Here is a 27,553-nt window from a genome sequence, read left to right on the forward strand (position 1 = left end):
ACCTCAGAACATCCCAAAGCACTTTATGCTTTTAATAAGTACGTCATGGGCTGTAGTCACTTGTAATGTAAGAAACGCAACCAATTTGCACAAAGGTCCTACAACCAGTAATGAAATAAGTAACCAGCTCATCTGTTTTTAGGTGTTGGTTGAGGGATAAATGTTGGCCAGTAGCCTGGAGAATTCCTCTGATCTTCGAATAGTGCTGTGGATTCTTTTACCTCTCCGAGAGTTTAACTTTAACATCGCATCCGAAAGACGGCACCTTCAACAGTGCCGCAATCCCTCAGTGCTGCACTGAAGTGTCAGCCTGGATTATGTGCTCAAATCTCTGGAATGGGGCTGGAACCCCTGTCCATTGAGCCAATGCTGACCGCTACAGCATATTGAAAAGCCTAAATCTGGAGTCGAGGCCCGACTTTGAAGGAGGCAGTTTTGCTTCACCTTGCTATGGAGTTGGTTTACGCTTCGGCACCCAATTTGCGTTGCATTGATAGGAAGCTGAAAGATACCTGGCCGCCTTGAGAATAATAGTGACTGGTACAGTGTCAGTAAGGGTAAGGCTAATGCTTACGTAGGGGTGTAGACTCGATTAACATGCACTAATGTATGTATATTTTAAAATGGACTAATTTCGTATCCAATTGATTTGGTGTTTTAAAGAGAGACCTTGGCCTAATATTCGTGTTTGTGCCGTGCAAGTTCGCATAAAAGTGTTTTCGTTAAGTATTTGAACATTTAATTTGGGAGAGGATCCGAACACCACGTGAGCAGCTGTAGGCACTTCTCGGAACTGTTTTTCCACAGACTGTAAGACGAAGCTGCTGCCTATCACTCGGCGTCATGTCCGCCCTTTATTTGTAAGTCGAGCCGCACATGGTTTGCTTTCAGTGTCGTGCAGCAGTCGGAGCCCGAGTTGTGAAGCGCCTTGCTGTCTGCGTGTCCTCATTGCGAAACCTCTCCAGCGGTTTCTAACTTCTGGCGAAGTTATTTTTGTTGTGTTGCTTTTTCCAGAAAAAAGATCATTATGTCTACAAACTGCCATCAAAACAAAAGCTGCCCGATCCCAACCAAAGTTCTGCTGAAGGATCTGTCCCAGCTGCCCGATCTGTACAGCAGTACGCCGGGCGGCACCTTGTTTTCCACCACCCCTGGAGGTAATGTAGTGAATGTCACCCAATGTATCTGTCACCAGCGGCTTGGACAGGCTTTCCTTGTGTTCCGCTAAAACGACGGTTGTAGTTATTTGTTGCTGCCAGCTGTGTAAATGTTCACCTAAGGGGTTTAAAACCAGTGTTTGTGACGGGAGGCTTTTTCCTTACTTAAAGTTTCAAAGTTCAAGGAAAGGCAAAAAGCAGCGCGGTGCTGCTCGACCCTCCACTCACTCCGCTTGACCCGTTTCTGGTGCAGCTCAAGCAATATATCTGTCAAATTAAGCAAGAATTCAATATTTCAGTTCAAGGCTTCAGAAATGTTTATTTAATACATGCCGATGTGGCTGGTTGTTTGCACTGGTTCGAGCTCTCATCGCCCAGTGACTCGCGTTGCTTTGAATCACATGCAGAATCAGTCAGCGGACGTAAATATTTTGAAGCAGGAGGCGAACCTATTTCAGAGATCAGGGCTGCAGCTCAAACCCAAGGCAGCCACGTCCTTCCTCAACGTCTCGCTGCATAGAAACACACCAAGAATCGTTTTCTTGGTTAAAGATGAAAAATCAATAGTGTTCACAATTGGAAGCTCAGACGAGTGGAAATAGAAATTCAGTGCCACTGTTTAACCCGCTGGACCTGAGGTCTGAATCTTATTCAACCCAGGGGAAATCCTGCAAGGAATTGGTGAAAATTAGGGAAAGTCAATTTCACTTTTTGTACACTTCCAGACAGCTAATTTTGGAGCTACGCCAAGGAACGAATGATCTTCCCAGGCTTGTGAAAATATAGTGTATCAATATTCAGTGTTAGAGTGAGCCTAAGTATCTGATTGAACTTTAATCAACAAGATTCATATTGAATGGGCTAGAAGAGCACTGTACAATTTAATTTGAGGTAGTTTATTACCCATAGCTACTGGTCGGGCTCAATGCTAAGACAGATATATGATCTGAAGCATTTAAACTACTGGAGACCTCGGGCACAGGATCAGTGGAAGCGCAGTGCTGCAATGCCACCATACTGCTATTCCCATTTTGATTGCATTGTCCTGGGTGGATTCAGGGATATTCAAAGACACCTTAAGTAAACCTGGCATTCTGCAAATTTGACAAGTGGTTGGAGGGTTGAGGCTTGCATTGGTATGACAGTGTTTGATGGCACAAGTTAAATCCATAGAAAAACCAGGCTGGAACAAAAGATATGATCATTTTGATTTATCCCATGAAAACAGCTAATGAAAATTAAACAACCGTGTTGAATTTCACTGCTGATTTTAAGCAGAAGAATGTGGCTTCATTAACAGTTCCAGCCATGCTTTCAAATTTATATTAGATTTCAATTACGTGAGACCTAGATTTATTTGTGCAAGACCCACTTTGCCGAAGAAGGTGCCCTAAGAGAAAGGGGACTAAAAAGAAAGTACGGGAAACTCTCTGGTATCCAGCACCAACGGGACCAGGATGGTGCCGGTTGATTAAAAATTCCGGATGACGGAGAGGGTTATCTACCGAAGCTATTTTTAACAAACAAAGAGTCAGACTCCTGTTATTGAGGTGTTCGGACTTCTGACTGCCAAGAAGCCGAGTAGTGGCAGTTTGGAGAACTACCCCCACTGACTAACTCGGCCACCATGGGAGACTCTGACTCGGCAACATTTCCGGTTATTGAGGTGTTTTCGGAGTATGAATTTTGCCGGTTAATAGAGAATTCTGGATATTTAGGTGCCGTTTAAACGAGAGTTTCCTGTAACTGCTGTGCAAGTATGTGGCACGAATATGCTATATTCATTATTGGAGTTCATATTATAGGAAGGATATTGAGGCTTTAAGAGAGGGTACAATGCAGATTCACTAGGATGCGATACAAAAACAAAGAAAATTTGGAGCTTTTTCGTTCGAACAAAGCAGATTATGGAACAATATGATACAAGTGTTTACATTATGAAAGGCTGGGACAGGACAGATAGAGGCAGACTGTTGAAGGGTCTAGAATGAAGGGGCATAGACATAGGATTGCACGTAAGAAATTTAGAAGAAAGATTGAGAAACCTCTACACAGAGTTTTGGGGTTGTGGAATTCACTTTCAGGTTTAGTGGTCAACATTCAAGATTAGACTGGATATGTGGATGAAGGAAAGGGAGAGAAAGAAATATGGGAACAGGGCATATAAATGTGATATGCTTGCCTGGAGGATAAAGCTGACACAGACTGGTTGGGCTGAATGGCCTTATTCTGTGTTGTAACTTCCATCTGTTTCTATGTATATATTTCTCTGTTACCACAAGCTTGGCCTGATACGATTTAATACACAAACTAGGAGGATACTAATTTTGTCAGATTATTATTAAAAGTGTTATTGCTATGCAAGATTAACTTGGATCAATCTAAAAAAAAATAGAAACTGGGATAGACAGAAGAGTGAAGCCACCTAATTTGAAGCCAAAATTCATAGTCTCAGAAAAATCACAACTTGCAGTTATACTTAATTGAGGTGTATAAAATTATGAGGGGCCTAGATGGTGTGATTGGAAGGACCTATTTCCCTTAGCAGAGCGGTCAATATCCAGGGAACATAGATTTAAAGTAATTGGTAGAAGGAATTTTTTTAACCCAGAGGGTTGTGGGGGGTCTGGAACGCACTGCCTGAAAGGGTGGTAGAGGCAGAAACCCTCATTGCATTTAAAAAGTACTTGGATATGCACTTGAAGTGCTGTAACCTACAGGGCTACAGACCAAGAGCTGGAAAGTGGGATTCGGCTGGATAGCTATTTTTCAGCCGGCACAGACATGATGGGCCAAATGGCCTCCTTCTGTGCCATAAATTTCTATGATTCTACTGGCATGCATATTAGATCAAACCTCAAATTGAGTGCTATACTCCAACCGCCGCTCCAACTTACAGCAGAAAAAAATTTGGGTTTTTCTTGCTTTTAAAAACTGGTCTATATAGGAGCCATTACAGTATCTGGACTAATGGTTTTCCATGTATACAGTGGTTGAATCAATAACACACAAAGCCGTTTTGAAACTTGATAACTTGAATTTGTATCATGGAGATCATTTAGTTCTGAAATACCTGTCTGAAGAGAATCCTAGATCTATTCTATTAGCAAATTCAGTGAAATATATTAAATGTAAAGGTTATCTTTCTATTGTTTGTGTTGTAATTTCATTAAAGAAGCCTATTTTAAGTGTGTATGTGCACGGTTTATATGTGACTAATTTACAGGAAGTTGTTCACTTCTGGTTTTCCAATGCTGTTCTAACCTTTTTTTACCAGAATAAAAATGCAGAAACTATGATAATTATATCAACTGGACACTATTAATGAAATCATGGTAGATTTATTTTGTCTGCATTTGCTTTTGGACTGTTTATGTATCTTTTTTCCAGAAAATGTTCAGTAATACTGGTAATTCAAAGACTGCAGTGAGCCACTTCTAAAAAGGTTAATTGTGTACCCATTTAAAATATTGGATAGATAAAACAAGGATAATTGTGACATTATTTACCATTAACTGGTTTTCTATTTTTCTTGTCTAGTAATGACTGACAGTGATTGAAACATTTTCTTCAGGATAAGTTATTCTATTCTGATGTAAGGAAAATGATCTGTCAAAATATTACAGCTCTGAAACTCTTGGTATTTAGTGTTCCCTAACTTGCACTTTTTAGCTCAGGATTAACTTGAAGCAACTGTTCATGTACAAGTGTAACAATCGGTTCACCAGCTGTCAAGAATTACAGGCTTGTGGTTGGAGCCTGTTTTGCAGTTCCCCCACTGTCACGTGACCGAAATGTCTGAGCGAATCGAACCTTTTGCACAATTGCTCTTTGCAAAAAAGTGCATATGAAAAGACAGCAAGGTATTTAATATATGTTGTGATTTCAGGTGTCTTAGGTAAAGGTGTTTAACATTGCAGTGCTAGACAATTCTGGGCAATGTTCAGTTCCATCTTGTTTTATTACCAATTTATTCAGACCTGCCCTAAATTGCTTGTTTATGTAGTTCATTCATCTGTTCAGGACATAGATTAAACATGAATTATGTGGGTATATAACATGTGTAGTTGCAGCAACACCCTATTCAAAAGGCATTGCTCAGAAATCATGGCTATGTGCTGATAAGGCATATCTCATGGGCCGCACTGATGACACAAGCACTTTGTTCTTGTTTTCCCCCCTTCTGTTGAATCTAATGAAAATATATTGCATAACATGTTTCTGACTGAGGTTACAACAAGGTGGTTTATGTAGGATTTATATAGGGTCATGGGCAAGCAATGCATACAAAGACTGTTTTTGTTCCATAATATAATTTGTTTTTATCGAATTTGAAGCTAATCACATTGAATTAGACATTTAAAAATATTCAGATAAGGAGTTATAACATTTCCATCTTTTCAGTGAGTGAACATGTGTGTAATTCACTTAATAGTTAAGTAAAGTAATTTTCTTTAAAAATCACATCGTGTGATGGGGAATGATTGTTGCAGAGTTGACGTTTGCATGCAGGTTGCAGTTTAGTCATTCAGATGCTGGCTATCCATTGCATCTTAAAACACAGACCGTGTGATCTTTACAGGGTAACTTCTCAGAGAAAATTAAAGGGCACTATTTTCAGATAAACTTGTTTGTAAAATAAACACATTTTCCAAGCGTAGGGTCCAATGTTTAAATTGTATAAATTGTGCCACTTGTGATTGAAAAAAGTTGTACATAGCTCCTCCGGTTCTTCCTCCTCAAACAAAAAATAAGTTTGTTAAATATTCTTTTCATGGAGACAATGTCTAATGAAAGTGTAACTCAAAACCACCTGTTGTGGAAGTGTCAGTGCAGTGACAACCTTCTGATATTCCCTTCCACCTCTTGGGGAAGTTGTGGGTCCACATTCAGCCAGTGGCACAGTTCAAAGAGGAAAGTTAGTAGTATGGGGCAGCTCGAGATTGTTTAATAACTGAGGGAGAATTTCTGATTGTGCTGAAACCTATATTCAATACCTTAAGTTAATGGATAATCGTAAGAGCATTAAAATTTGATAGATAACCTTCCAAATCGCCAGTCCTGACAGTGCACTTCAATTCTGTATATTTGCTGATAATTGCTACTGGAATAAAGGGCTTTTAAAGTCGCGATCAAACGTTTCAATCACATGATGGTGCATTCTCGCTCGTCAACCCAAAAAGACAACTTTCCAGCACTTCAGCCAAACACTATTTGTATCATCAGACTTCCATCTTCAATTCTGAGTAACGACACACTAAACTTTACATGTAGCTGTATATAATGTAAGCTTTCTTCCCTGCAACATCCTGGTCCCTCTATTAACTAAATACTTCTGATTTAAATGCGCAGGCCAGGAAAGTCCCAGGATCAATGCTTGGTCTATACAATGTTAACAAGCCTCAATCACGGCTGCTATAAGGCTACTTGTGTCAGTGTGGCTCAGTGGTAGCCTCTGAGTCAGAAAGTTGTGGGTCCAAGCCCCACTCCGAGACTTGAGGACATAATTTAGACTGACATTTCAGTGCAATACAGAGAGAGTGCTGCATCGTCGAAGGTGTCTTTTGGATGAGATATTAAACAAGGGCCCCAGATCCATGGCACTTTCTGAAGAAAAACAGCGTCTTCCTAATGTCCTGGTGAACATTCATCCCGCAAGCAACACCAGAAACAGACTAACTAGTCATTTATCACTCATCTATTTTGTGAGACCTTGCTATTTGCCCCCATAATAACAGTGACTACATTTAAAAAGTAATTTATTGGCATTGGGACAACCTGAGGATGCGAAAGGTGCTATATACTTGAAAGTTTCTGTACTGTTAGCATCAGTGTATCTGAGTGAGGCAGGAATGAAAGACTAAGAGTTCCTGCTCATAATCCAGGTTTACACATAAAGAATGAATACTTGGTCACTGGGTGAAGTAGTCAGGGGAGGGCTGGGGGGCAAGTGTATCTATCAAGCTATACTCTAGCATGGGTCACCAGGAATGCCATAGTAGATGAACAAAATTGGAAGAGAAGAAATCTAAATACTCTTACTGTTTGTTGCTCAGGTACACGGATTGTCTATGGCCGCAAATTCTTGCTGGACTGCAGAAATTCCCCACTTGCTCGGACACCTCCTTGCTATCTTCCTCAGATCCCAGGCGTAACTATGCCTCAACACTCTACGCTAGCTAAAGTCGAGGAACTCAAAGAAAATGAGACAGAGAAAGAAACTCCAGGTAAGAATGAACCTCGTAAAAGGTTTGAGAAAACCTAAATAATTAAACTTTTTGATTTTAGAACAGGAGTACATTTTTAAAAGCTCTGACCACATTTAACTTTAGGTAACATTTTATCTTATTAGTTCTTCAATTACAATTTTAAAAATGGTTATTAAACTTTATTAAAAAAGAAGCAAGAAGAAGATGGAAGGTACAAAACAACAGAAGATCAGGCAATCAGTAAAGTGCATTTCTCAGTGTGTGTTCGCCCCAACAACATCCCGGCTGTCGTGCTGAAGACTTGTGCTCCAGAACTAGCCGCCTCTAGCCAAGCTGTTCCAGTACAGCTACAACACTGGCATCTATCCGACACTGTGGAAAACTGCCCACAAAAAGCAGGACAAATCCAATCCAGCCAATTACCGCCTCATCAGTCTACTCTCAATCATCAGCAAAGTGATGGAAGGTGTCATCGACAGTGCTATCAAGCGGCACTTACTCACTAATAACTTGCTCACTGATGCCCAGTTTGGGTTCCCCAGGACCTCTCGGCTCCTGACCTCATTACAGCCTTGGTCCAAACATGGACAAAGGAGCTAAATTCCAGAGGTGAGGTGAGAGTGACTGCCCTTGACATCAAGGCAGCATTTGACTGAGTGTGGCATCAAGGTGTACTAGTAAAACTGAAGTCAATGGGAATCGGGGGGGGGGGGGGGGGAACTCCACTGGCTGTAGTCATACCTAGCACAAAGGAAGATGGTTGTGGTGGTAGGTGGTCAATCATCACAGTCCCAGAACATCGCTGCAGGAGTTACTCAGGGCACTGTCCTAGGCCCAACCATCTTCAGCTGCTTCATCAATGACCTTCCCTCCAACATAAGGTCAAAAATGGGGATGTTCGCTGATGACTGCACAGTGTTCGGTGCCATTCGCAACTTCTCGGATAATGAAGCAGTCCATGCCCGCATGCAACAAGACCTGGACGACATTCAGGCTTGGGCTGATAAGTGGCAGGCAACATTCGCGCCACACAAGTGCCAGGCAATGACTATCTCCAACAAGAGAGAGTCTCATCACTGCCCCTTGACATTCAACGTCATTACCATTGCCGAATCCCCCACCATCAACATCCTGGGGGTCACTATTCAGCCTTAAACTTAACTGGACCAGCCACACACATACTGTGGCAACAAGAGCTGGTCAGAGGCTGGATATTCTGTGGCGAGTGTCTCACCTCCTGACTCCCCAAAAGCCTTTCCACCATCTACAAGGCACAAGTAAGGAGTGTAATGGAATACTCTCCACTTGCCTGGATGAGTGCAGCTCCAACAACACTCAAGAAGCTCGACACCATCCAGGACAAAGCAGCCCGCCTGATTGGCAACCCATCCACCACCTTAAACATCCACTCCCTCCACCACCGGCGTACCATGGCTGCAGTGTGTACCATCTACAAGATGCACTGCAGCAACTCGTCAAGGCTTCTTCGTCAGTGACCTCTTCCACCTAGAAGGACAAGGCAGCAGGCACATGGGAACACCACCACCTCCAAGTTCCCCTCCAAGTCACACATCATCCTGACTTGGAAGTATATCGCCGATCCTTCATCATCGCTGGGTCAAAATGCTGGAACTCCCTCCCTAACCATCCTTTGGTAACATCTCTTTTACCTGTCAAGACCTAAAGCCTGAAGAAATGTTTGCAAAAATTAACTAAAGTAAGATGGAAGCTTTATGGGTTGAAAATTGCAAATGCATATGTCAAAATTATTACTGCAGATTTAGAATTTATATAAATTCAACCTCTGAAAAAAATGTTTGACGGTACAATGCTTGTCATTCCATCTTGTTCTTAATCTAATGAGAAAAATGTACATTTATGATCTGCTTTAAATCAGGACAATTTAAAATAAGTTGTTTTCTTCATAAATTGTCACTGATCTATTTCCTTGTGCAAAAAACGAATTGATATGATTGGAAGTTACACTTATACCCGAGGGTTTTATATACAAATAAATAAATCCAGTGAGTTATTAGCATAAATAAACATTTTAATTGCTATGGCAAATTACTGATTTCATTTTCATCAAAAATATATGCGGATGTAGTTGTAGACATGAATATCATTTTTGAGGTTACAACCATGCTTCTCCAAAAAGATTTGGTGAAGCTATCATAACATAAGAAATAGGAGCAGGAGTAGGCCATTCAGCCCTTCGAGCCTGCTCCGTCATTCAGTGAGTTCATGGCTGATCTTCTGCCTCAACTCCATTCACCGGCCCTATCGCCATATCCCTTGATGCCTTTACTAGTCAGAAATCTATAGACTTCTGTTTTGAATATACCCAATGACACAGCCTCCATAGCCCTCTGGGGTAGAGAATTCCAAAGATTCACCACCCTCTGTGTGAAGAAATTTCTTCTCGTCTCAGTCCTGAATGGCCTACCCTTTATCCTGAGGCTGTGGCCCCTGGTTCTAGACTCCCCAGCCAAGGGTAACATTCTCCCAGCATCCACCCTATCAAGTCCTGTAATAATTTTCTATGCTTCAATGAGATCCCCTCTCATTCTTCTGAATTCAAGAGAATACAGGCCTAGTTTACTCAATCTCTTCTCATACGACAGTCCCGCCATCCCAGGAATCAATCTTGTGAACCTTCGTTGCACTCCCTCTATGGCAAGTATATCCTTCCTTAGGTAAGGAGACCAAAATTGCACACAGTACTCCTGGTGTGGTCTCACCGAGGCCCTATATAATTGGAGTAAGACTTCTTTATCATTGATTCTCAAATTGTCCTGAGAATCCTGGGCCTAGAATTTCAGTATAGCCAGTTTTGGGGCGCTAACGTTAGCGCCCGCCCGAAGTTAGCGCCCGCCCCAAAGTTGCGCCCCCTTGCCGGAAATTCAGTGGCTTCGCCCTAAGAGGTTGGTGGAGCGCTAAAAGAGGCGTTCCACTACTATCTCTAGGCGCTAAGCCGGCGGTGCAGAGGGATAGCGCCGAGGCGGGGCGCAGCGCGGGTGCGGTCATTTTTTGATTGACAGCAGACCCCATGGCGCCAACCAGCTCTTAAAGGGGGAAGGGACGATTTGGTCTGCTGCCACGCCCTGCACACTGCAGCTTTGCAAATAGGCCTCAACACTGCTGCTCAGCCCCAGGGAGTCATGGCAACGCCAGAGAAGGCCTGTGAGCGTGCCCTGCGCTTCTCAGAGGGTGATCTGGAAATAACGGTGACAGCTCTGGAGAAGAGGCGCAGGATCTTGTTCCCAGAGACTGGGAGGAATCCGAACCACCAAGAATACACCAGAGCCTGGAAGCAGATCGCCAACAGGGTGACGTTCACCGGCGATGCCCCCAGGACCCACAAACAATGTCGGAAAAAATACAACGACCTGACCAGGATTGCCAGGGTGAGTACCCTTTCCAGTCTCCTCCTCATTCTTGCATGTACACCTGACATGATGGGCAAAGGGAGCTGAAAGTCCTAATGGCCAGCCCTCAGCCAGCAGCTTTGGGACAGTCATGAGCATCAATTGCCCATTCTGCACTCTACACTCTGGCCAAGCTATTCCACCATGGGAGGCAGTGCACACTACATCAGGGCTACACTCTGGCCAAGCTATTCCAACATGGGAGGCAGTGCACACTACATCAGGGCTACACTCTGGCCAAGCTATTCCACCATGGGAGGCAGTGCACAGTACATCAGGGCTGCACTCTGGCCAAGCTATTCCACCATGGGAGGCAGTGCACACTACATCAGGGCTACACTCTGGCCACGCTATTCCACCATGGGAGGCAGTGGACACTACATCAGGGCTACACTCCGTACTTACAGCCCGTCCTTTCTCTTGCAGGCTAAAGTTGCCTATAATCGCCAGGCCCGTGCCAGGACCAGGGGAGGCCGCGCCAAGCTGCAGAAGCTCACTCGCCTGGAGGAGCGCGTGTGTGGGCTCATGGGAGCCCGGCTGATTGTGCCCACAGCGTGCGGAGTAGCCGACCCTCTACTGCCCGGCAATGGTAAGGACCTCGCCTTTTGGCCCTCTCGCGTCGCACTTGCGCATCCGAGCTACCTCCTTTGCCACTGTCCCACCAATGCGCTGAATGCCACCAGTCCTAACTCCCTCGCTGACGCCGTCTCCTCACTCTGAAGCTACTCTTGTGCATTCCTGCTTTCAGCTGGTGACGACCAGGACCCTGAAGCTGCCAGTGACAGCCCCTCCGAGCAGGAGGAGGAGGAGGAGCAAGAGCAAGCCGGACCATCAGGGGAACACTCAGGTCCCGCAGGAGAGGACGAAATGATTGACACGTCCTCACTGGACGAGTGCCTGGACCAACTGTCGCAGGGGAATGCAGCTTCTGGGACCAGTGGCGTCCAGCCACCCAGGAGCTGTGCGCGTGGGCCGCGGCCTTCCCCCCCAAAGGGGGGAAGGATCAGAGGGGAGTGCAGTTGATCGGGACACTCGCCGCCACCAACGTGGCAAGGTTCCCCTAGTTCGGTCCCCTGCTCCCCAGCGGGAGAGTCGCGACTCCAGTCCGGACACCTTCACCTCGGAGGAGGCGCGGAAGCTGGACAAGATGGCCGAGGATTCGGACCGGCGCCACACGGAGCTCATGAGCGTGGTGGGGCGCATGCCTGAGGCCATCGAGTCGCTGGCGACCAGTGTGCGCGAGTTCGGGGCATCAACTGCCGCGAGTGGCCGCGTGCTCACTGATGCCGTCAAGTCCCTGGCGGATGTGATGCGGGCGCACACCAGGGCAACAGGGGCACTCACTGCTGCCACACGCGCTGTCTCAGGCAGGCATCGCCAGGGCAGCCGCCGCGCTGGAGCATCCCAGCGAGCCGCCCTTCGGCTGATTGTTGCGGATCCTGCAGTGCGGGCCCGGCCGAGTGCCAGCGCGCCACAGCACCAGCCAGCGTATCCCAGACGCCAGCTTGCCCACATTGCGCCATCCGTCGCCGCCACTCCCCCCACTGGGGTGTCAAGGGCAAGCGGCTGGAGCTGATGTTGGCCAGGCTCCGGTGCGCCACTCAGCAGCTGGCCCCTCGAGGCCCAAAGGCCGTGTAGACCGCCCCCCAGCGGCATCTGGCGGAAGGACATCTGAGCCTCAGGCGCCTTCCCCCAGCCTCGCAGCAGCCACTGGGCAGAGCTTGTGAAGGAGCAGCAGGCCGGGCAGGGGAGGCAAAAGGCTGGACAAGGTCTCGCCCTCGCAGGCCACTCAGTAGAGGGTGTGGCCAGCTTTCGTTTTATATGGCGGTGGCCATCTTTCTTTTGCCCATGGTTGTTTGGTTCGTGGGCTTATTTTTTGTGTTAAGGCCGAGGTTGAGGCCAGGTTTGTACAACTGTGGAGTTACTCCTCCCCAGTTTGTGGGAGTGAGTCGTTTGTTGGGCTTTTTGTGGGGCCCGTTGATTGTTTTTGGGGATTCATGTGGGAAGGGGTTTTCATTTTTGTGTAATAAAGATTTATCTTTATTCATACAGTCTCCATGGTTGTTCTTGTTAGTGTTTGGTGGCTTCGCCGGCTGAGGGCTTGCGGAGCGGCTGCATTCATCTTCCCTCATGGCCACAAGGCATTCCCTGACAGGGGGCTTAGAAGTAACGTGTAATAAGGTGGCGTCGTGCGGCCCTTGGCCCTGGTCGCTCCCTCCTGGGAACGTACTCCTCCTCCTGCTCCTCCTCCTGAGGTGCTGCTCCAACGTCAGGTGGCAGTGCCTGAGTCCTGCGGATAGCCAGGTTGTGTAGCATGCAGCAAACCACCACAAATTGGGAGACCCGGTCCGGCGAATACTGCAGAGCTCCTCCGGAGCGATCAAGGCAGCGGAACCGCTGCTTGAGGACCCCAATAGTTTGCTCGATGATGTTGCGGGTGGTTTGATGGCTCTCGTTGTAGGCCTCTTCAGCAGCGGTCCTGGGCGCGCGGAGCGGGGTCATGAGCCAGGTACACAAAGGATAGCCTTTGTCCCCGAGTAGCCATCCTCTTGGGGGAGGCTGTGCCTGGAACATGTCATGCACAGTACTCTGCCGCAGGATAAACGCATCGTGGCTGCTGCCTGGGAAGCTGGCATTGACAGCCATGATGCGCTGCTTGTGGTCACACACCAGCTGCACATTCAGAGAATGGTAGCCCTTCCTGTTGCGATACTGCTCGCCATGCTCCAGAGGGGCCCGCAAAGCCACATGCGTACAGTCAATGGCGCCCTGCACCAAGGGGAAGTCCCCGAGTCTTGCAAATCCCAAGGCGCGCTGATGCTGGCTCTGCAGGGCCATGGGGAAGGAGATGAATTGGCTTCTCCTTCTGAACAGTGCTTCGGTCACCTGGCGGATGCAGCGATGCGCGCCGTACTGGGAGATGTTTGCTATGTCCCCAGCAGCGGATTGGAAGGAGCCGGTGGCATAGAAGTTCAATGCCACCGTCACCTTCACTTCCACCGACAGAGACGTCCTGCACCTGAGCTTTGGACGCAGATCTCTGCAACCACCTCCTTTCGGAATCGGAGCCTTCTAACACATCGCGCATCAGTCATGTTGAGGTAGGAGCGCTGCTGGCGGTATAGCCTGACTGGGTAAGGCCTACGTGGCCGACGCCTGTAGCCCCCTCTGCCTCTAGCCAGGGCTGCCCCTCTCACAATGCGTCTGCGAGCCCTACGGACATGGCGCTGCAGCTCCGCGTTGGCACCCCATGCAACCCCCATCAAATCCTGGCAAACAGTCAAATTTCCAAAAGGCCACTTGCAGCGCCCTGGCCTGAGTCCAAAAATACCTGAGCTGTTGCTGCTTGAAACCAGTTAGCTATCCTCCTTGTTGTGTGTCCAGAAATGCGTTGCACAAGAGTGTTTGCTGCAAAATGGCTGGGCTTTATACTGGAGGGTACGTCCCCTTTAATTTGCGCCCCCCGGGGCCCGCGCTGGTTGTGTTGCGTTCCTTTTTTCAAACGCGCCAGCCGCACAATGGGGCGGTCCGACTGAAGTTTGGAATCGGGGCGGCCAAAGGGCGTTGCACAAGGATGTGACGTCATTTTCTGCGCGCGCATCCGGGCGGGCGCTAAACTTTGCACCGGCGCTAACGGCCAACTTAATTTGGGGCGAGGCGCAAACTGCGCTGCGCCCGGGCGCTACACGCATAGCGCCCGAAAGTCACTTCTCTTAAGGCGCTAACTGCTGGCGCAAGCAACTGAAATTCTAGGCCCTGGTCTCTTGGTGGATTGCTTCATGGAGAGACTGGGGGGGAGGGAGAAATATATTTAAAAAAAGATATTTCTTACCAAACCATGCTACAAGCATGGCTCCAGTCAGCAGGCAACCAACATTGGCAGTGCTCAACCCCCTCCCCCTCTTGCTGTCTGCAGGGGAGTATCTAGAAAAACATGAGCGGGGATAGATTCCTGTCAGAACTAACAAAACACTACTACTTGGTTCAAAGCATGAGAATTTGGCTGCACATATGATTCCAGTCTCGAATTTTAGGGATGTGGGGAGCACAAATACAAACCAAATCTAAGATCACAAATAGATTTCACACTGCTGAGTTGAAGTATTTGTTTTTCTTTCTCTGACGCTACTATATTAGCAAGAAAGTTAATGTGTCTAAAAAATGAAACGTCGTACCATTGCTGCCAATTTTTTAAAAAATCTCGTGTGTGGCATATTTCAGTGATACCTTTAGTCATTTGTAGTTTTACTCATGACCGTCACATGTATCGAATGATTTCATATGACCTGGAACCTTGTTTTGAAGTACTTGATTCACAGAGTCACGAGGAAAGGTTAAGGTCTGAAGGCTGATATTTATAGTGGGTGTGCGAGCTGCAGCTTGTACAGTAAACATTTCAGAAGTGCTCGATGTACCTGTGATTAAGTTAAAATTTAACAGATTTGTGGCAGTCAATCAGGATGGTAAATTAGTATAAGTTGCTACTTTGCCTGGTTCTACTGCTGGTCACTTTGCTTCAATGGAAAGTTGATACCAGAAGGAAACGCCTTGATTTCTTGTGAACTTGGTATTTCTTTGATCAGCAGCTGGTGCATTTGTCTGTAGATTTCCTGGAGAGATCACCATTTAAAAAGTTTGCTGTTTGTTCAATAATCTGCTAGACACATTCACCTTTAATTAGCATAAAATAACCTCTGGAAATTCAATTTGTAGCTTTTTATATACTTTATATTTAAGTTGCGATTTTTCTTTTGCTGGTGACAGAAATGCCTTTCTAGAAATTACAGATAACATTTTGTACAAGGAATCTGATTTATTTTTAAAGTATTACTACTAAATCTTTCTGATTTATTTTTAAAATTCTCAATGTAATTGTTTTAACATTGCTGTAGGCTCAAAAGACAAGTGCATAGCCCAGCACGGAACTTAGCCATACTGGGAAGGTTCCAGGTTGAATCCCTGAAAACAACAGTGTAGTTGGCCTCAGTGTCCACTGGACAGGGGAGGGGGAAAATTGGCAAGATTTCCCACTCCTGGTCGTTATTCAGTGACTATGTCAGAAAGTGCACAGGTGTAAACATCAGGTGATGCCCTGTGCAGTTGAATAGCTTCCTGACATTCACTTTCTAGGGTCAGCATGAACAACAACCCATAGGAGGAGGGACCAGATGGTGATCAGTTCCAATGGAACTACTCCAACAGGAATACCCTCAGGAGAGACATGGACATAATTGGAGGGGCGGGGGGGGGTAGGAAATCAAGGCAAAGTACATTGAAAGCAATGTTTTAGAAAACATCCATGAAGTATTGGGACTTGGAATGGTGGTGACTACAACTAATACAATTTTACAAACTGCTGCAGTGCATTTTGTACTCTTAAACTGCCACCTAATCAAAAGGTGATATTTTAGTTTGCTGGGTAGGTTTTATCTTATAATTGTGTTATTTACAAAGTAATTGGTTTTAGTAGATGTCAAGATATTCCCAAAGCAAACCTTTTTCAGGTCCTGATAGCTCTTCATTCCTGGTATCCAATAGCCACTTGATGAAATATAAGCTGTTGACAGTTGCTATTTTAACTGAGGACATGATGCTACTGCTTACGTTTATCAATCAAAGAAAATGTGTTGTTTCATGTGCTGGAGAGATTTCTATTGGGCAGTGAGCTGAAATCTGCTGCCCGAGCAGTGCCTGGAATAGAATGTGTTATCCAGCATGCAACATATAGTGCTTCATTCAAACAAGACATTATGTAAGAAATTTGGGAATGCACTACTTGAATTCCTGAGGTTAAGTTCAACCATTTACAGAGATACAGATATAATATCTGTCCCCTTGACCTGAAAAAAACAAGTGAGGATTTTGAGCTTACAATGTCATCTGTGGAAATGCAGACTGGGAAGTCGGGGCACCCCCAGAAACGCAATGTTTGGGAGATGAGGCAAACCAGAAGGAAGCTTTCTTTTGAAAACTAAGCAATGGGACAGTTTCACACAGCCCACTATTGTGTCATTCCGATTGTACAGTTCTCCTTGTCATTTTTCAGTATTTGAGCTATCGAAATTAATGCTCAAGACTTGAGGGGTGGCTTCAGACCAAGAGCTGAATACTAATTTTGTCTTGTTTTCAATTTGTAGCTGACGATGCTCAGTTTGAGATGGATATTTAAGCTCCCTCCTGGAAGAAGAAGATTGTTCTCTTGACAGAAGCACTTGTGTTTATTGAGGAGCAACACGTTATCCTGAAAAGGCATGAAGCTGATGTCTTCAGCAGTGGAAGTGTAATCATTTGTACATTCAGTGATTTTACAGTGGGGGGAAGGGTTGACTAAATTGGTGCTTGGTTTTTTTCATGCTGCTTTTCTGCAGGAAGTTTTGTAAATTTGACTTTTTTTAAAAATTTAAATGGTTTACTACTTTAATCCAGACACAGTGGCTATCTTGATCTTTAATTCCAACCTACTGACTTCATAAGTTTTTAATAGACTGTAAAGGAGCCAGTGGCCCAGATTTTCTTGTAGCAGCGAGATTGGTGACATGCACTGTCCAGCACGTCCACCTCGTTGCTCAGAACCTACTCCATATCTTCCTGCAGTTCTAATTAGAATATGCAACAGTGGGCACAGCGGCGAATCAGAAGCAGCCCAGCCAATGGGCAAAGTATTGATCCTGCTGTTAACGGTGCGATTTCTTTGTTCTGGTGGGAACTGTGCTGAACTCAGCACGGATGCTACATTATTACCTCCTGGTTGTAACCGAGATTCTGATGCAAACTACATTTATGCACATGAAATTGTAAATAAAGAAAGAAAGAACTTGCATTTACGTAGCACCTTTCATGACCTCAGGACGCCCCAAAGTGCATTACAGTCATTTTTAGAAATGTAGACTGGAATTTTCCACTAAAAGAACGGGTGGGTTTGGAGCGTGGGGGCAGTTCAATTGTTAAAATTGAGATTCCTGACCTGTTCCCGCCTCCAACCCACCCACTTCCGGTTTCCCCACAGGCGAGGCAGGAGACAGGCACCAAACCCGCTCCGGGGGGCGTTACCCCAATTTAAATGTTGTAATGAGGCTGGTAGCCACCATTTTAAATTTAACTGCCTGGGGACGGGTTTCACCCAAGTTGTGAAACCCGACAGTTAAACCATGGTGGGAACTGCTGCATCCAGGAGGTAAGTGGCTTTATACCTAGCTCCTGGATCCAGGGACCCGATCACACCCACCCCCCCCCCCCCCCCCCCCGCGATCACTGACCCCCCTCGCCGAACCCGATCGCCGACCCCCCTCGCCGATCGCCGACCCCCCCTCGCCGATCGCCGACCCCCCTCGCCGATCGCCGACCCCCCTCGCCGATCGCCGACCCCCCCTCGCCGATCGCCGACCCCCCCTCGCCGATCGCCGACCCCCCTCGCCGATCGCCGACCCCCCCTCGCCGATCGCCGACCCCCCTCGCCGATCGCCGACCCCCCTCGCCGATCGCCGACCCCCCTCGCCGATCGCCGACGCCGATCGCCGACCCCCCCTCGCCGATCGCCGACCCCCCTCGCCGATCGCCGACGCCGATCGCCGACCCCCCTCGCCGATCGCCGACCCCCCTCGCCGATCGCCGACCCCCCTCGCCGATCGCCGACCCCCCCTCGCCGATCGCCGACCCCCCTCGCCGATCGCCGACCCCCCTCGCCGATCGCCGACCCCCCCTCGCCGATCGCCGACCCCCCTCGCCGATCGCCGACCCCCCTCGCCGATCGCCGACCCCCCCTCGCCGATCGCCGACCCCCCTCGCCGATCGCCGACCCCCCTCGCCGATCGCCGACCCCCCTCGCCGATCGCCGACCCCCCTCGCCGATCGCCGACCCCCCCTCGCCGATCGCCGACCCCCCTCGCCGATCGCCGACCCCCCTCGCCGATCGCCGATCGCCGACCCCCCCCTCGCCGATCGCCGACCCCCCCCCTCGCCGATCGCCGACCCCCCTCGCCGATCGCCCACCCCCCTCGCCGATCGCCCACCCCGATCGCCGACCCCCCCCCTCGCCGATCGCCGACCCCCCCCTCGCCGATCGCCGACACCCCCCCTCGCCGATCGCCGACACCCCCCTCGCCGATCGCCCACCCCCCTCGCCGATCGCCCACCCCCCTCGCCGATCGCCCACCCCCCTCGCCGATCGCCCACCCCCCTCGCCGATCGCCCACCCCCCTCGCCGATCGCCCACCCCCCTCGCCGATCGCCCACCCCCCTCGCCGATCGCCCACCCCCCTCGCCGATCGCCCACCCCCCTCGCCGATCGCCCACCCCCCTCGCCGATCGCCCACCCCCCTCGCCGATCGCCCACCCCCCTCGCCGATCGCCCACCCCCCTCGCCGATCGCCCACCCCCCTCGCCGATCGCCCACCCCGATCGCCGACCCCCCCCCTCGCCGATCGCCGACCCCCCCCCCTCGCCGATCGCCGACCCCCCTCGCCGATCGCCGACCCCCCTCGCCGATCGCCGACCCCCCTCGCCGATCGCCGACCCCCCTCGCCGATCGCCGACCCCCCTCGCCGATCGCCCACCCCCCCCCTCGCCGATCGCCCACCCCCCCCCTCGCCGATCGCCCACCCCCCCTCGCCGATCGCCCACCCCCCTCGCCGATCGCCCACCCCGATCGCCCACCCCCTCGCCGATCGCCCACCCCCCTCGCCGATCGCCCACCCCCCTCGCCGATCGCCCACCCTGATCGCCCACCCCCCTCGCCGATCGCCCACCCCCCTCGCCGATCGCCCCTCCCCCGATCGCCGACCCCCCTGCCCCAATCACTGACCCTCCCCCCCCCCCCCCCCCCCCCCCCCCGGATCGTGGACCGCCCTCTGGCGATCCTGGACCCCGGACTGGCGTAGCCGACTAAGGCCTACCCACCTGCAGCCAGCCAGCTTGAGAATCCGAGGCTTGAGATTCAAATTAGGCCCTGTCTGGTCCTGATGGCCTACATCCTAGGGTTTTGAAAGAGGTGGCTATAGAGATAGTGGATGCGTTGGTTGTCATTTTCCAAAATTCCATAGATTCTAGAATGGTTCCCACGGATTGGAAGGTAGCAAATGTAACCTCACTATTTAAGAAAGGAGGGAGAAGAAAACGGGGAACTACAGACCAGTTAGCCTGACATCAGTAGTAGGGAAAATGCTGGAATCTATTATTAAGGACGTGGTAACAGGACACTTAGAAAATAATAATAGGATTGGACAGAGTCATCATGGATTTATGAAAGGAAAATGATGTTTGACAAATCTGTTACAGTTTTTTGAGGTTGTAACTAGCAGAATAGATAAGGAGGAACCAGTGGATGTGGTGTATTTGGATTTTCAGAAGGCATTCAATAAGGTGCCACCCAATAAGTTATTAAACAAAATTAGGGCTCATGGGATTGGGGGTAATATACTCGCATGGATTGAGAATTGGTTAATGGACAGAAAACAGAGTAGGAATAAACGGGTCATTTTCAGGTCGGTGAGCTGTAACTCGTGGGGTACCGCAAGGAAAAGTGCTTGGGCTTCAGCTATTCGCAATCTACATCAATGATTTGGAGGAAGGGACCAAATGTAATATATCCAAGTTTGCTGATGATACAAAGCTGGGTGGGGATGTAAGTTGTGAGGCGGGTGCAAAGAGGCTTCATCGGGATATAGACAGGCTACGTGAGTGGGCAAGTACATGGCAAATGGAATATAATGTGGAGAAATGTGAAGTTATCCACTTTGGTAGGAAAAATAGAAAAGCAGAGTGTTTTTTAAGTGGTGAGAGATTGGGAAATGTTGGTGTTCAGAGCGACCTGGGTGTCCTTGTACACGAATCACTGAAAGTTAACATGCAGGTACAGCAAGCAATTAGGAAAGCAAATGGTATGTTGGCCTTTATTACAAGAGGATTTGAGTATAAGAGTAAAGACATCTTACTACAATTATATAGGGCCTTGGTGAGACCACACCTGGAGTATTGTGTACAGTTTTGGTCTCCTTACCTAAGGAAGGATATACTTGCCATAGAGGGAGTGCAACAAAGGTTCATCAGACTGGTTCCTGGGATGGGGGGATTGTCCTATGAGGAGAGATTGAGTAGACTAGGCCTACATTCTCTAGAGTTTAGAAGAATGAGAGGTGATATCATTGAAACATACAAAGTTCTTACAGGGCTTGACAGGGTAGATGCAGGGAGGATGTTTCCCCTGGCTGGGGAGTCTAGAACCAGGAGTCACAGTCTCAGAAAAAGGGGTCGGCCATTTAAGACTGAGATGAGAAATTTCTTCACGCAGAGGGTGATGAATCTTTGGAATTGTCTACCCCAGAGAGCAGTGGAGGCTCAGTCGCTGAGTTTATTCAAGGCAGAGATCGATAGATTTTTGATTAGTAAGGGAATCAAGGGATATGGGGATAGTTCAGGAAAGTGGAGATGAGGTAGAAGATCAGCCATGATCTTATTGAATGGTGGAGCAGGCTTGAAGGCCCAAATGGCCTACTCCTGTTCCTATTTCTTATGTTCTTATAAACCCGGCCTCCTCGCCCGCTTCGGAGGCCCCCCCCCCCGCTCCCGCCCCCAACCCGCCTACTTGCAGAAAATTGCGGCCGTAGACACTGGTGTAATGTAGGAAACTCCCCTGTAGTAAACTCACCTCTTTGTCAGCGGATCCTGCTAGGTTAGTGGATCCTTCACGATTAGTGGCTCAGTTACCAGATCCTTCTCATTTGCGGGTTCCTCCACAACACAATTCTCTCCAAATTCAGATTTTATTCCCGATGTCTACATCCTATTAAATTAACATGTTAAGGGGGTTCCCAACCAACTCAAGCAATTGGAGGTGTTAAAGGGCTCTTTTACACCAGCTGAGAACTAATTCCGGTCAAAGAATTAGATCAAAGTTGAATCTTGGTATTAGCTATTAGCATTTGAAGGCATACTGGGTTGTATCTTGCCATTTTGTAACACTATCGATAAAGTTTGCCACTATTGGGGATAATAAAAGGACCAGGATCCTCCAATTCTGTTTTAAAATCGAATGTAAGTAAGCCATAAAAGTTAGATATTGTTGCTGGGAACATTTTTTTTAATTAATAAATTTGGGGGATTAACACCCCCTGTTACCAGCAAAAAGCGGCGTAAAGTGGGCGGCCGCCGCTCTTTCGCCAGCTGGTGCTGGGTCCTGCCATTTGCCAAGGCCCGGCAGTGCTGCCGGTAAGATTGTTGGCCCTGCAAATTTAAATGAGCAGAGGTGACATCACGCCGACTTAATGTCACCTCGGCGAACCTGGTCCTTAGCGCTGAGTTCAGTGCTGGGTCCTAAGCTTGCCATGTAAACCCCAGTGTGCAGCAGACTGACAGTTGCTGTCAGCACCTCTTAAAGGGACGCACACATCTTTCAGGTAAGTTTGCATTTAAGCTTTTGGACTGGATTGTTTTGATTTTATTGAAGTAGTGTCTTGCTGTAATACATGTTAAAAGTGTTTTAAGTGTGTGAGGAGTGCTGCTTGATGCTTGCAAGGCCTTGGATGGTAAAGGACGGCCTCTGAGAAGATAGAAAAAGCTGCAAATACTCAGCAGGTCAGGCAACACCCGCGGAGAGAGAAACTGCGTTCATGTCTCAGGTCAAGATGTTGCTTGACCTGCTGAGTAGTTCCAGCATTTTATGCTATCATTTCAGATTTACAGCATCCACTTGCAGAGGGAAGAGGAAGATGCAGAAGAGGAAGAAACAGAAGGTGGAAGCAGTAGAGGAGGAAGCAGAAAGAAGGATACAACCCAGACAGCCCCTTTCTGGCCGGGATATCCAGGATAGAATCATCCGCCTGCGGTACTAGTGAACACAACCCCAATTCCCTTTTCAACATTTGTCCCACACCTTACCTTCCCTCTGTTACTGATCATCACAGTGTCCTCTTGGCCACAGTGCTGAAATAAAAGCCGCCACAAAGCAAACTTCCCAATCCAAATTTATACATCTGTCCATCCAATATGACATGAAGAAATCAACTCATCACCCTTATGCATTCCCTTGGAGAATGTCTTGTGTGTTCCTTTGCCTATCCTACTCATGTCATGCAGTGCTATCCCAGTGGCAGCAGCATGGTTGGTGGAAGGCTGCTGACTTTCAGTGGGGGATACTGCAAATGGCCTTGCAAGTTGACCTTGAGGAGCTGATGGCTGGGAGTGTCAGATCGAGTGATGGTGTTTCTTCTTCACTTTCTTCTCCCTCTTTGTCAACCACTGGCTGGGCAGGCTGCATTTCTTGGGTGTGTGAAATGAGGAAGGCACAAGGGTGGAGTTGTGAGGGGAGGACGGGAAAGTGAGAGGTGCATGCGAGGAGGAGGATAACGTATGAGGATACCAGCATCCTTTCTGCCCTGCCGTTGGCCAATGGCTCAGCCATGCCCCTGCCAAGAATGGACAGCACCGTCTCCTCCAAGGGGGTGAGGTGATGCTAGGAATGGGAGCTGTGCCTCGTGATTGTTACAGATTGCTGGTTGGTGAGTGATTGGGGGGGGGGGGAGCAGTCGTGCATTGAGCAGTGTGTGAGGCTAGTGGTGCAGTTGGTAGAAGACGTCTTTTGAAGATGCATTCACTGACCTTGACCAGTGATCTGAGGTCATGGAGCTTCTTTGGGCACTGGAGCCAGGTGGTTGGGGTGACACTGCTGGCAGTGATGGCCTTGGTGATGTGGTCCCACATAGTTCTTTCTGGAGGGCCTCCTGGCCCCTGTGGGTAGAGGACCTCTCTTGCAGTATTGACCCCTTGCACAAAGCTGGAGTGCTGCGTGCGAGACCCTGGGTGCCTCTTTCCTGGCTTGCTGAGCCATTTGTGTTAGTGCTGAAGCACTTTTCCCATTTCTTTCGGTGTGGAAGGGAATTCAGCTTTAAGAGCTGAAGGCTCCCATTTGGGGCTTTTTAATGTTAATTTTTTTTTTTTTAAAGGCAGGAAGGGCTGAAAACTGCATTTTTTACTTAATTTTAATTTTTATTAGTTTTGAACACATTGCCCTTTTAATGCATTGCCCTTTTAATGTCCCACAATGCCTAGCAAACTCATTGCCTCGCTTCCAGAGGCTGTTGGAAGATGGAACGCCGCTTCTGGACACCAACGGGCGAAGGGTGCTGGGGGAGTGGAACCACAACGCAGCCTGCGGAGGAGCAGTGAATAACTGACCGCAACTTCAGGATTTCCACGTTAGGATGTGCACGCGCTACATCCTGAAGTTGCGGTCAGTTTCAAAAGGGGTAATAACAGTGAATGCTGTTCATTCACTGTTATTACCCAGAGCAAATTAAAGGCCAACGATGTAAGCTGGTGGCAGTTGATTAGTTGAGAAAAAGGTGTTGCTGTGCACCTGTTCAATAAAATTGTCTATTTGTCACTCATTCAATCAATACAACCTTCAAATTGTAACTGCATGTAGCTCTTACAGAATCTGAAAAATAAATGAGGACTTTTTAAATGAGTTATCTACACACTATACTGTTGGGCTCTCAGATAGGATCCCATTCTCTGGCATTCTACTTTAGGTTTGTCTGAGGAGGCAGGGGCTGCACTGCACTGCACAAGAGGCTGGGCATGTCTTGGCTGGAATGTTCAGCTGTTTCCAGAAAAGCTTGCACAACTGTTGCTGATTTCTCAGGGAGGTGCTGTCGAGCAATGGACTTGTATTTGAAAGATCCCCATCATTGTCAATCCAGTTTGATTTCATTCAGTGTCTGAGGTTTGTGAACAGTTACAGTCCTACCTACAGGAAGTGTAGAATTGGGTGGCTGCAGTTGTGCTTATTTTAGGGATATGGAGTGGTACAAATATGTCTTTATATCCCTGTAGACACTTAGTTAAAAATTTTATTTGCTAATTTTATTCAATACATTTACATATCACAAAATGTGACAAATTTGTGTTCTCATGTTAGAGTACAGTATGCTTCTTATTTGACAGCACAAATACAACTTAAGCCAGTCATTCTGATGTATTTGGAGCAACCTTCCTTAATTGTCACTGATTTCTATCACTTGTTAGGTCTCATCCCACACTGATGTATGTTTACTCATACCTTAAAGCTTCAGTCTGAGCTACATGCAGATTTTAAAAGCGCTGGCTTCATATGAGCACAGATCTCCCGAGTCTCTCAGCCTCTTCAAACTCTGATCTTTCTTCCTCCATCTGTGACTTTTACAATGTGCTCCAGGAAATAAGCATTTGACTCCAGATAAAGGAGCTAACAGTTTGAATCCAAACCTTAACTTTCAAACTCACCTGGACTCTCAGGCAAACGCAGAGAGTTCTCAGCCAGTCTAGCAAAGGGCAACACAGTGCAGCAATAAAAGAAGTATGTAAGGGGATTTACAATACCTATATCCGCACAAGAACAATGATACATAACTTTAAAGCATTTTATTGATGCCATAATCGAGGCCTTTTTTTAGATTAATACCTGTGTTAATGATCATCAACAGTTGATATTACAATAGTAAATGTAAGTAATCAAGAAAAATGAAAGGAAAGACAGAAACAGAGAAACAAATGTTTTTAGTAATCACCCTGTGAAGAAACTCACTAATTGAACTGTGGTTGATACACGAGTAACAACATTGGTGGCAGCCTGTTCCTGGACCGCACCCACGCCGAATGAAGCTGAGCGGATGGGGCGCCGGACACAGGAAGGGAAAATGGTGTGGGATTAAACTGAAATATCTCTTAAAGGAAAAGTGTATTTCCATCTGCTGCTTGCATGTCTTAATCTTAGTATGTAGAGGATAACATTGATTTGAAGAAGTGCAACCACTACATTTAAAGCTAAATATTCCATTGTTTTTGTTACATTTTTAGGGCTTTATACGTATTTATTCTTTAAGTGATCCCTCACTTCGTACCGACTGAAGCATGACTTGATATGCACAGTATTGGTAAAGGAGCATCTCCCAGGGGTCAAACAGAAACCCTTGTCACTGTAATGAGGGGGGAGTTTTCACATGAACGAATGGGTGGGTTGGAGGGGGGCTGGGGTGAAGGTTGTAAAAATCTAAAACCCAACCCCAACCTGCCCACTTTCACCTTTTACTCAGGCAGGATGACGGGCGGGCAGCCAACCCACTGCCAGGCAGCGGGTTGGCATTTAAAATATGTTAATGAGGCCCTGAAGCCTCTGCTTTAACCTGCTGTGCAGGTGGCAGGGGATCCTGGGCCTTGGGATTCTCGCTAGCTACAGCGAGGTGAGCACAGCCTCGGGGAGCATTCCTTGTGGGCCGGGAGGAGCAGGAATGCTCCCTCCTGGCCCCCCAAGCTCACCCGCCTGCAGCCCATCCTTCCCTGGGGTTGGGGATTAGACCCCCCCCCCCCCCCTCCCGGGGATTGAACTCACCCCCCGGAATCGGACCCCCCCTCCACCCGGGCCGGGGATCAGACCCCCCTGGGGATCACAACTCAGCCCCTGGATTGGAACTTACTCCCGGGGTTGGGGACTGGACCCCCCTTGAGATTGGAACTCCCCCCAGGGATTGCGACTCAGCCCCAGGGTTGGGGATTGGAACCCCCTGGGATCGCGACTCAGCCCCTGTTGCCGCGGCGTCCTGGTCAGCCAGTGTTTCCCACCCGACTGGAAGCCAGCCTATCAATCAGGCTGGCTTCCGTGCGGGAAACCCACCCATTACATCACACGCACGCTGGGGAGTTAAAAATTCCAGCTTTTCTGTGGTCTACCGGCCCCTTCCGCCCCCCCCCCCACCCTGCTCCAGGCGGTTGGGAAATGGAAAAATCCCGGTCTAGCCCACTGAATTGTGTCTTCAGTCTTCTCACACTCTTCCAGTCTTCAGGTGGCAGAATAATAAACACACTATCAGATACTGAAATTCAGGCTGTAAACTACAAATCAAGTTTATAGCAAGTAGACAACAGCAGAAAATCATTACAACAGATTTCACTTGATTACAGAACTGTAGTGTATGTAACCGTCCACCTTTAAGAGAACTATTTTAGGTGTGGCACTACTTTATCTTGGCTGCTGTATACTGTAATACCGACGGTGACCACACCGGTATATAAGTGCTGTGTCAGGATTTATTGGGCAGATTCGCCCTGACCTTCGAATAGTAAAGTCCTGTTAAAGTTACTCTTGTAGTCTGTGTATTAATTCGCCATAATACCTACAGACTTTACAGTGGCGACGAGTTCGATCTTACCCTGCGGCAACAATACTTCCGAAGCAGTTAACGAGCGTTGAGAAGAGGCACCCGCCCTCGTCGTTCTGGTGAGAGAAAACTCGAGTCTGCAGAGCAAGGAAGAAGGAAGAATTCAGACACGAAGCCTTCCATCAGCAACAAGCACTGATTGTCCCTTCTGCCACGGTGGTGAGTGAGCCGATCAGCACGAGAAGCAAGTCGGCCACGGTGACTGTGAGTAAAGGGAAAATAAAAAAATAAACGGAGGATAAGGGCGGTGAACTCGACCACGGTCGGGGGGAAAGGAGCCGGACAGAAGTCGGGCCCAGAGGCGCTGAGACTGGGGCAGCATGGAGCACGGAAGCCGCGGTACAAGCGGGCTGGGAGACGCAACGGTGTCGTGAGACAGCTAGACCGCGACCGGCGAAAAAGGCCGGGCAGCTACCGAGGCCACGAGGCGCTGCGACCGGGATCGTAAGGCGCGGGAAGATATAAAAATAAATAAATCGCGGAGAACTCAGCCGCAGCTGGGGAGGAAAGCACCGGACTGCGAGAGGGCTGGGAGGCGCGATTGGAAGCCGCTGAGGGAGAGACAGAGACTG

At 48.2% G+C, this 27,553-nt stretch overlaps 2 protein-coding genes across 3 annotated transcripts; both read left to right on the forward strand.

Moving 5' to 3' along the window:
• The first annotated feature begins 852 nt into the window (after positions 1 to 852).
• On the forward strand, positions 853 to 27,553 carry LOC147114007 (eukaryotic translation initiation factor 4E-binding protein 3-like). 2 transcript variants are annotated; one of them, XM_085995516.1, is made up of 3 exons: positions 853 to 1,157; positions 7,214 to 7,384; positions 23,836 to 27,553. In XM_085995516.1, exons 1-3 carry the CDS (start codon positions 1,028 to 1,030, stop codon positions 23,958 to 23,960), a joined length of 426 nt encoding a protein of 141 aa, XP_085851642.1. In that variant the 5' UTR covers positions 853 to 1,027; the 3' UTR covers positions 23,961 to 27,553. The 2 variants fall into 2 exon arrangements, with proteins under 2 accessions (XP_085851642.1, XP_085851641.1); XM_085995515.1 differs by lacking the exon at positions 23,836 to 27,553 and adding an exon at positions 16,932 to 17,614 and having other exon boundaries at positions 911 to 1,157.
• Positions 8,094 to 16,924, forward strand: LOC147114008 (uncharacterized). The gene is made up of 3 exons (XM_085995514.1): positions 8,094 to 10,773; positions 11,221 to 11,383; positions 11,543 to 16,924. The coding sequence occupies exons 1-3, from the start codon at positions 10,528 to 10,530 to the stop codon at positions 11,815 to 11,817; spliced, it is 684 nt and encodes a 227-aa protein (XP_085851640.1). The 5' UTR covers positions 8,094 to 10,527; the 3' UTR covers positions 11,818 to 16,924.

The sequence above is a fragment of the Somniosus microcephalus genome, chromosome 8, assembly GCF_052327205.1.
Source record: "Somniosus microcephalus isolate GS21.2 chromosome 8, FLI_Smic_1.0, whole genome shotgun sequence".
Classification (NCBI taxonomy): Eukaryota; Metazoa; Chordata; class Chondrichthyes; order Squaliformes; family Somniosidae; genus Somniosus; species Somniosus microcephalus.

What these genes read in the sequence shown, in the direction of transcription:
- LOC147114007 (XM_085995516.1), top strand. Translation starts at nt 1,028, where the DNA reads ATGTCTACAAACTGCCATCAAAACAAAAGCTGCCCGATCCCAACCAAA. An exon ending in GTTTTCCACCACCCCTGGAG is followed by an intron (nt 1,158 to 7,213) that starts GTAATGTAGTGA and finishes TTTGTTGCTCAG; the next exon opens with GTACACGGATTGTCTATGGC. An exon ending in GACAGAGAAAGAAACTCCAG is followed by an intron (nt 7,385 to 23,835) that starts GTAAGAATGAAC and finishes CACAATGCCTAG; the next exon opens with CAAACTCATTGCCTCGCTTC.
- LOC147114008 (XM_085995514.1), top strand. Translation starts at nt 10,528, where the DNA reads ATGGCAACGCCAGAGAAGGCCTGTGAGCGTGCCCTGCGCTTCTCAGAG. An exon ending in ACCTGACCAGGATTGCCAGG is followed by an intron (nt 10,774 to 11,220) that starts GTGAGTACCCTT and finishes TTTCTCTTGCAG; the next exon opens with GCTAAAGTTGCCTATAATCG. An exon ending in CCCTCTACTGCCCGGCAATG is followed by an intron (nt 11,384 to 11,542) that starts GTAAGGACCTCG and finishes TCCTGCTTTCAG; the next exon opens with CTGGTGACGACCAGGACCCT.